At 33.6% G+C, this 9255-nt stretch overlaps 1 protein-coding gene across 1 annotated transcript in view; it reads right to left on the reverse strand.

Moving 5' to 3' along the window:
• Nucleotides 1-9255, reverse strand: part of CSMD1 (CUB and Sushi multiple domains 1) — a gene marked incomplete at its 5' end in the record, with an annotated part of 372382 nt that overhangs the window by 154563 nt on the left and 208564 nt on the right. Inside the window, one exon of the mRNA XM_008574770.1 lies at nt 3265-3453. Coding sequence (XP_008572992.1) covers nt 3265-3453 — 189 coding nt within the window. The remainder of the gene's footprint in view (nt 1-3264; nt 3454-9255) is intronic.

Genomic DNA, 9255 nt, shown 5'->3' on the forward strand with positions numbered 1-9255 from the left:
TTTTTTTTTTAATTTTTATTTTGTCAATATACAATGTATATGATTATTATGGCCCTTCACCGACACCTCCCGCCCTCCTCCCTCTCTCCCCTCCCCCCCAAGAATGTCCTTTCCGTTTGCTTGTTGTAACAACTTCAAAAAAAGTATAGTTGTTATATCTTCTTCCCCACCCCCCACCCCCGGTATTTTTGTGTGTGTTTGTGGGTAAATTAATTTGTTTATTTTTTAGCTCCCACCAATAAGTGAGAACACTTTGTGTGACTTCCCGTCAGAGAATTTCTAATGATTTTTCCAAATAAAACTTTTATGAACTGGACTGTGTATCTCCTAAATTATATGTTGAAGTCCTAATCCCCAGAACTTCAGAATGTAACGGTATTTGGAGATGGGGCCTTTCAAAAGATAATTAATGTGAAATAAATTCATCACCTAATCCAATATGACTGGTGTCCTTATAATAAGAGGAGATTAGAACACAGAACACACAGCAGTTAGGCCATGTAAAGACCCGCAAGAGAGCAGACATCTACAAGCCAAGAACAGAGGTTTCAGGATAGACCAACCCTACTGACATCTTGATCTTGGACGTTCAGTCTCCAGAGCTGTGAGGAGATAAATTTTTGTTTAAGCCGGTTCGTGGCACTCTGTTATGACAGCCCTAGTAAGCAAATAAATAAAAAAAAAAATAAACACAAAAAACCTAGCTTATTAAATAACAGTGATCAAGGCAATGTTGAGTTTGGCCAGAGTGAAGGAGAATCCAAAGAAATAATAATTCCTAGTGTGAAAGATTGTCATGGGTAAATTTCCTGGAAGATACTTTGCAAAAGTATGATTATGTTTTATAATTGACAAAGACAGAAGTATATTTTTGTGTTGGTTTGCTCGTTATTTAAAGAGACAATGATATACATTGAAATAAACACTGAGGCACGCTGAAATATATACTGAAATAAAATGCCCTGGGGAAATTAATAAACCTGAATTTATGATAATTTTAAAATGTCATTTTTAATGACAGAACTCAAGAGTAAGGTTTTAGTTATTCTTAATCCAACATCTAATCTCTCATTATTTTCCATCTGTTCTCTTGGCCTAAAATGTAACACATTTCTAGAAGGACCATTCTTTGAAAGAAGACATCCCACTTGTGCAGAAAAGTAGCAGGATCTCAAAGAAGAGCAGCACCGCTATTGCTAAGATGGAAACTCACGAGCAGATTATCACGAACATCACGATCTTTATTTTGACAGTCATCTTAACTAAGTTCTACAATAATTAAAATCCTATTTTTAAAAATTGTGAAATATCAACTACTGGAGCCATAAAGAGTAAAATACTCCTGGGTTAATAAAGTTTAAAATCAATACATTCAACATGTTTTTTGGTCAGATCATGAACTATATAAAGCCCCTGTTTTAAAAAAAAAAAAAAAAAAGAGAGAGAGAGATGAATGAGACATTTACTGCAAAAAAAAAAAAAAAAAATGACACTGCTTAAAAAATTTATTCATATAAAACTCTGACTTTTCATTTTATAAAAAAAAAAAAAAAATCTTTGAGACCAGAACAGCGCTAGTCATATAAAAAAAAAAAAAAAAAAAAAAAAAAAAAAAAAAAAAAAAAAAAAAAAAAAAAAAAAATGACACTGCTTAAAAAATTTATTCATATAAAACTCTGACTTTTCATTTTATAAAAAAAAAAAAAAAATCTTTGAGACCAGAACAGCGCTAGTCATATATCTCTGATAATTTTGACAGTAACTGTTATGATACTGTCGCTATTATCTGTGTTGCTTGTTGTTTATAATGGCCATGATCTGCTCATATTTTGTGAGATCAAATTATAAACAATTAATGTATAAATTATTGATCAGGATTTTGCTCCAAAATTAAGAGACATAGAAATGCTGCCAGCTATATTTCAATTCAACTAATGTGAACCAAAGAAAATACATCAATTTAAAATAATTATTTAAATATATTTAATTATGTATGGCATATAAAGGAATATATATGTATATACATACACAAACATGCACATAGCAGCCTGTGAGGCTGGCTGCTCTCATTTTTAAATTTTTTTATGATGCCTAATAGGCCTCAGGATATAGTTTACCTGACTTCCTCATCAACTTAAGAAGCTCCATTTTTACAGCTGGCTAATGAATTACTTTTCCCCATTCCTTTTTTTTTTTTTAACTTCTCCCCATTCCAAAGACTAAGGAAAAATGCTTCAATAATGCATATCTGTTTTAACACAATTAAAAAAAATGCTATAAAAATAAAAATATTATTGTTCAGTCCTCTGTTTCAATGTTTAAAAATGTGAATTTAATTTCCACATTTAAGAATAGTTCATTTTTGGAAATATGTAAATTAAATAATGTGGTGTCAATCTATATGAGGAATTTGACTGTCAAAATTCATCAAGTCAGTAAAATGCATACAAACACACATAGAATCAATCTGAGTAATTTTTTTCACCAATTTATTGTTATTTATAAGAACTTAAAGACAAATCTGTCAAAACATATGAAAACCCTGTTATTATGTACAGCTGTAATTGTATCCGGATCTAATTTTCTGGGCCATGATGATGCTTTTATACAAAGAAAAATATTATCATCAGTTCCACTTCGAATTGACAATTCAACCACATATTACTGTTAATCATAGCACTGTTATACTAAAATGCTCATTAGAATTGCATTAAAAAGTCAGTGTTGAAAACAGGGTTAGCATGTGTTTAGTTAACTGCACTTCACTATTTTTTTAAAAATGTACATTAAAGCCTCCTGGAGCATTTACCACCTAGAAATCTCTGTGTTATTATTTTTACATATTTTCTGTAAAGTAATTACTTAGATTAATTAAAATACCACTGGGCCTCTTAAATTTCTTAAAAGATCTTGTGAATCAGTATAATATTTAGGAGATACAAGAAGAGCTTTTTGAGATCATCTACTGTCAACCCTCACATTAAACTATGAATGGTTAAAGAAAAGTCAATACATTTTCCGATTGTATCATTAAGTTTTCTGATTGTCTGAAAAGTTGCATCATGAACAATAATAAGTCCGGTGACGTTTCACAGACTACTTCACCTCTGAGAATACACAGGTCCCACAGTAGTTCATTTTTCTTTGTTTTGGAAGATGCAATTTAACTCATCATATCTAAGTCCTTGTGTCTCTAAAACCACATAATGACATTTTTACTAATGATGCAGAAGTCACTGATATATAAAGACTAAAGAAACTTACCATCAAATACTTCCAGGGCATCAAATTGCTTTTCACTTTGAAATGTGTCCACAAAGATGGTAATGTTATAGTTTGGATCCACTTTAATACTCCAAGAGCATGTCTGGGAGTTAAAATAGTTGCCTGGATATCCTGGACTGAGGATTACTCCAGATGCTTCTGTCCGGACTTCATTTGCTGGACATTGTGCTGCAGAGAGAAGCACCAGCAAAGGTTTGCATTAACAAAGTGAATCCAACTTCAGTAGGATAGTTTCTATTCCTGTATGTACAAGCCAATGAAAAGAAAGGGCAGTCTGATGGAGTGCTGACCAAATTTAATACAGGATGCAAACATGGCAGAAGGGCAACACTGAATAATAATGAGTAATTATCATTCACATATCTTTACTCTGCAGTTATTTCTGTAAAGCCTGTACGTTCCTTTAGCCCCTGCAACTCACACACCTTTATTTGGGGCAGGTGCACTGTGGATTTCATCATACAATCCCAAGTTTTCTGAACTCAACTACAAAGTAAGGCCTCACCTTTTCAAGATAGCATTATAAAATATAGTAGAATTTTATGCAATAAAAGAAAAATAGTATTTATTTCAGCCTTATATATACTTAGAACAGTAAATTTAAGCATTCGATGTGATTGCTTGAGACCTGGGAAGAGAATGAATCAGGGACACCTCAGGTTCTTACCATGTGCAGCAGGAGCAGTGATTTCTAAGGGATGAATTTATTGGAAATGCATCATCAAAATATGAAAAGGATACTTTGACACACTTTCCCCCTCCTGCTTTCTATTTTTTTTCCTTATTCAGCTACTTCCAGTTTATTCAAAATAAAAATATGCATAGGTATGAATATGCAGAAGAAAAGCACCAAAGAAGAGTCTTTTGATTAGTAATTTCTCTCATTACTAACTTAAATTATCCTTCATAAATAGTTTGCTGATAGAACTATTAATGAAAAATTATTTGTATTATTGGTAAGGGTTTGTAATAAACAGAGATGTACCAAAACTATTTACAGTATTTAAAAAGTTCAATAATCAGCTTTTCCTAATGAAAAAGTTTTGTCAAAAGAAATGTATCTTATTTGTTATTTCCTTTTAGTTAGTTAAATGTGTATTATATCTACATACCCTTCAAAATAAAGAGACTTCCCAAATAGATGAGCAAAGCTTATGAAATATGTTTTGTGTCAAGTAACAAAATATTTTTTCCCTATTTTCTTGAACTGATTTTAGAATTCTAATTGAGATATATCTTAAAATTTAGAGAATGTTTAGGCATAAGACCACCAATAATAAAACATTCACAGAACCTTTGGCATCCAGGAAATACAAATCAAGACCACTTTGAGATATCATCTCACTCCACTCAAGATGGCTAATATCCAAAAGACTGAGAATGATAATTTCTGGCGAGGTTGCAGAGAAAAAGCAACTCTCATAGACTGTTGGTGGGACTGCAAAATGGTGCAGCCTTTATGGAAAATGGTATGGAGGTTCTTCAAACAATTACAGATAAATCTACCATATGACCCAGCTATTCTGCTGCTGGGAATACACCCAAAGGAATGGAAATCATCATGTCGAAGGGATACCTGTACTCCAATGTTTACTGCAGCACTATTTACAATAGCCAAGAGTTGGAACCAGTACAAATGTCCATTATTAGGTGAGTAGATACGGAAAATGTGGTATATCTGCACAATGGAATTCTACTCTGCTATAAAAAAGAATGAAATACTGCCATTTGCAGCAACATGGATGGACTTTTAAAAATTATATTAAGTGATATAAGTCAGGTACAGAAAGAGAAATACCACATGTTCTTACTTATTTTTATGAGCTAAAAATAAATAAATAAATAAATAAGCACACAAACAAATGGGGGGAGAAGATACAACAATCACAATTCCTTGAACTTGTTAAGATATGATGTAGGGGTGGAGGGGAAAAAGGGAGGGAAGAAGAAGAACAGGTAAAGGGTCATGAAAATCAACTACAATATATATTGAAAAGTTAAAATAAAAATAAACAAATAAATAAAATTTTAAAAAAGCAAAGAAAAAGAAATAAATGTGTACTTTAGGTCAGATTTTTAAAAAAATTACAATGATAAATTAATGGCAATAATATAAACAAAAATAACCCTAACCAGCACACAAAGATTAAAACACCTTAGATAAAAGCATTATTTTCTTCTGTGCTGGTGGTGAGATCACTTCGTAAAATATATTATGCCCATTCAGAAGTGAACGTGTTGATATTTTAAGAAAGAAAAGAAAACAATCAGAATCTGTGTCTGAGTTTTAGAAGCTGCACATATCTGCTTTGACTTTGCAATAAAAGCCAGAACTTCTCTTGGCTTTGGTATAAATAGATGGCAATAATAACTACACTTCAGCGTTATAATTTAATAGATGAAAATCTTTTTTCTTAACTCTAAAGCACTATATGAGCATTCATCTCAGCAGAACTTCATCTAAGCAGAAAATGGCCTAAGGACTAGGGATGTTCTCACCACATGCCTGCCTTTTCCTGACACCAAGAACACATTTCATCTTGCGATATGACACTTGAGAAACATATTCAAGCCATCTGGAAATAGGAAACCTTCTACTGAGTTGCTAAAATCCACCGGGATAACTATGAGCATATCTTTGGATTTGAAAATGAATCAGAAGCATTGTCTTAAGCCTAGCTATTCTTACTCTTTCCATTTTCAAAGTGTTGTTTTTGTTTTACGGAGAAGACAAAATGAAAATAACAGCAAAATCATTTGTATCATTTTTCTTACAACAGTTAAGGATATTTTTTCAGTTGTACATATTGTTTTTAAGGTGCATTTGAATGTTTCCCCATGAGCTAGATAGAGTGTCTTTGTTTCATTTTTTCTCTCTCGCCCTTTCATGCCTACCTATTCCTTCAGTTCATTGCTATAAACAGTTGCTAGGAGCAACAGCGACTTAGAGTGGGAAGGTTTCAAAGGACCACGTGCTCTCCCGCAGCCCAGCTGCTCATTTCTCTAACAGCAATCACACATTAAAAAGCACACTGCTTCTCCACAGGGGAGTTTGGGAAACCTCTCCCCACCAGGAAGCATCTGCGTAGGGTCCTGTCAAAAACACATCTGAGAGGCACTTGCCTCTCTAAGACATCTGCTTGTCCTTTGAGCCATCATTTCTCTGCACGGTGTTATTCCTTCAGCTTATTTTTAAAGAAAAATCAAATGCGAGGCTTAAAACCCAAAGCACATTATTAAACGCATCTTGCAGGCCTTCAGCAAAAGTGATATAGGATTAGGATTAGTATACAGGATTAGTAACATAAATGAGGATTTATAAGTAATTAAGATTAATTCTTTAAAATACCCATAGGTATGAGAGAAGTGTGAAAACTGAGTGTAGACTAGTGGGCAAAGCCACACGTGAGGCCCGTGAGGCGCCTTTTCTATCAGACACGCCCAGGGAGCTGGTGCTGGTCAGCCACTTTCCTGTGGTTTTTATGTCACTTCCCTCTGTGGCTTTTCAGAAAAAATGGGCATTATCGGAAGGTCACTGATTCGCTTTAGCATTCATTGAAAATGTACGTTTCCAATTTTTTAAAATAATTTTCTGAAAACTATTGCTGTATCCGCATGGTATGAGTACATTAAAATGAAGAAACCTGACACTGATGACCTTTTGAAATCTGGCCCTATTTTAGGATTCCAGCCCAGCTTAGTAGCTCTTCCCCACACAATCCCTAAGAGCAAGCTGCCAGGAGCCACCTCTTTCCTGGACTCTGCGTGCCTGCTGTTTTGTGTTTCCCAACCTTTGTTATTAATTCTCTTCACTTTTTGAAATACTTCCATTAACATGAAAAAAGTCACTTTTGTGATATCTCTCACTCAGTTGTTTTTTATAAACAAGGATAGGTATCTAACATGGTAATATTTATCTGCATATAATGCTAACTTAAAAAAAAAATCTATTCCCCTTGTTTCCCCCAAATTGGTGATAATTTTCAAAGCAGAACTTCTGAAAGTATGATTATGATTTTTGAAGAAGTAAGAGTAAGAACTAATACAATTTTTCATTGAGAAACTATTGGGAGATTGGTACTACTTGAGTTCAATCAAATCAAGTAAATAATAAAAAAGTACTTAAAGATTATAATTAAATTTTTAAATGATTAAGGATTTGGCAAAAGACATCTAAGCTCCTATTTCCTGGTTTTAAATGATGAATTGTGTAGAGAATGGCAGCTAAGATTACTCTCAGTTCATTTTAAAAGAATTTCCTCCTGAATTGAAAGAGAAGAGAACAAGGTTGTACTATGTAATGACCGCTGCACGGTTCAGGATGGTGTGGGGATCTTTGACGAGAATATGGAGGACAAGCCACGTCTGCCGAGTGTGCCCTGCAATGTGTGGCAGTCAGGGCGATTTGGAGAATGATGCTTAAGGTGCATTGATTTTCTCTGTTCTTGTATTGTTATGAATTAAACTTCATTTAAATTAAAAAGTAGGGTAATCTGGGGAAGACAACATAATAAAGGAAGATTCCTGGGTTTAGGGTGGTATAGTAAATGAATACGTAAGACTTTCTTCACTTCTCCACTAAGACCACCTTTGCTTAAGGTCCTTTACTCTGAGAAATGCAAGGTCAAGTTCACTGGGATTAAAATATGTCTTAAAAATGTGATTTGCCTCAATTAATTTTTATATAAAACAGCAAAACACAAACAGGTTAAGTCCCCCTATCTTGAGAAAAAATCCACATGTAGATCGTTGTCGCTGTTGTAACATGGCACTGACACTAATTTTTTTCCAAGAAAATTATGCCTTTGGTCTCCTGACTTTGTACCCAATGTGATCCCCGACTCCTAAGTGAGGCAACCAAAAGGCACAAAGTTTCAGTGGCTGACAGCAGCATGGATTCTGTCAGCATTTAAAGAGCAGACTGAGTGGCTTTTGCTCTCCCAGGGTGGTATTCCCACACCCGTGGCTCTCATGCAAATAGAATTTTAAAGTTTTTTTTTTTTTTTAATTTTCTAAGTTACTATGGATATTTATAGTAATTCATTCCAAAATTCATGTAAATTTTCCTTCAGATGTTGAAAATTGCTTCCATCTCTCAGGGTGATTAGGGTTTTGCCTCATCACGTAATGAGAAGGCACGAAATTATCAGACATCTGAAGAGAATCCACTCACAGGCATTGGTACTCCCCAAATCATCGCAAAATTGTCAATACTGCAATGCAAAGAAAACTCCCTTCTATAGGGTAAACAACTAATACAAAACATTTAAAATAATAATTCATTTAATATTCATTGAGTCTTTACAATCTTATAAACAAGGCAGATAAATTATCCTCCCTATGCAGGATGCACAGGGGATTAATGACTTCCCCAAAGTCACTTGATAGAGTCTAGACTGGGGCTCTTGATCTGGTCTTGTCCTAAATTTTGGGCCCTTTTAGGTGATTCACTCTCCCTAAGGAATAATATTCAGATTCCTTAAAAGGGAGATCCCATTGCTCAAAGGCACCACATCATTTCATGATGATTCTGAAGTCATAAAAAAATTCTAATTTAGAAACTTTTTAATAAGCAAACCAATGATGTTTTTTATTTACTTAAGCATTTGAGCTTCTTTATAGCTTTTCTTTTTTTTTCTTCCAGCAGTACTTAATAGTCGTGCCTATTAAATGATATTTTTAAAGTAATTAAATTGTATTCTAATTGATTGAATCAATGGGTTCAGCATCAAATCTTGTTTTATTGTTGTATATTTTCTATGTTCCTGTATATGGTCTATGTATTTTAAAGACATGTAAAAACAAACAAAAACCATGAGATGTGTGCACTGTTTATAAATTTTACTCCAAATAAATTAAGCATGAGCTAATTATACGCATGTCAAAATATTCAGGGGGAAATGTAGTGATGCCCAATATTTGCCTTGAAATGCATCAAAAAATATGATATAGTTTAATGAATGGATAGAG

This window comes from Galeopterus variegatus, unplaced genomic scaffold, assembly GCF_000696425.1.
Source record: "Galeopterus variegatus unplaced genomic scaffold, G_variegatus-3.0.2 Scaffold1099, whole genome shotgun sequence".
In the NCBI taxonomy this organism is placed as follows: Eukaryota; Metazoa; Chordata; class Mammalia; order Dermoptera; family Cynocephalidae; genus Galeopterus; species Galeopterus variegatus.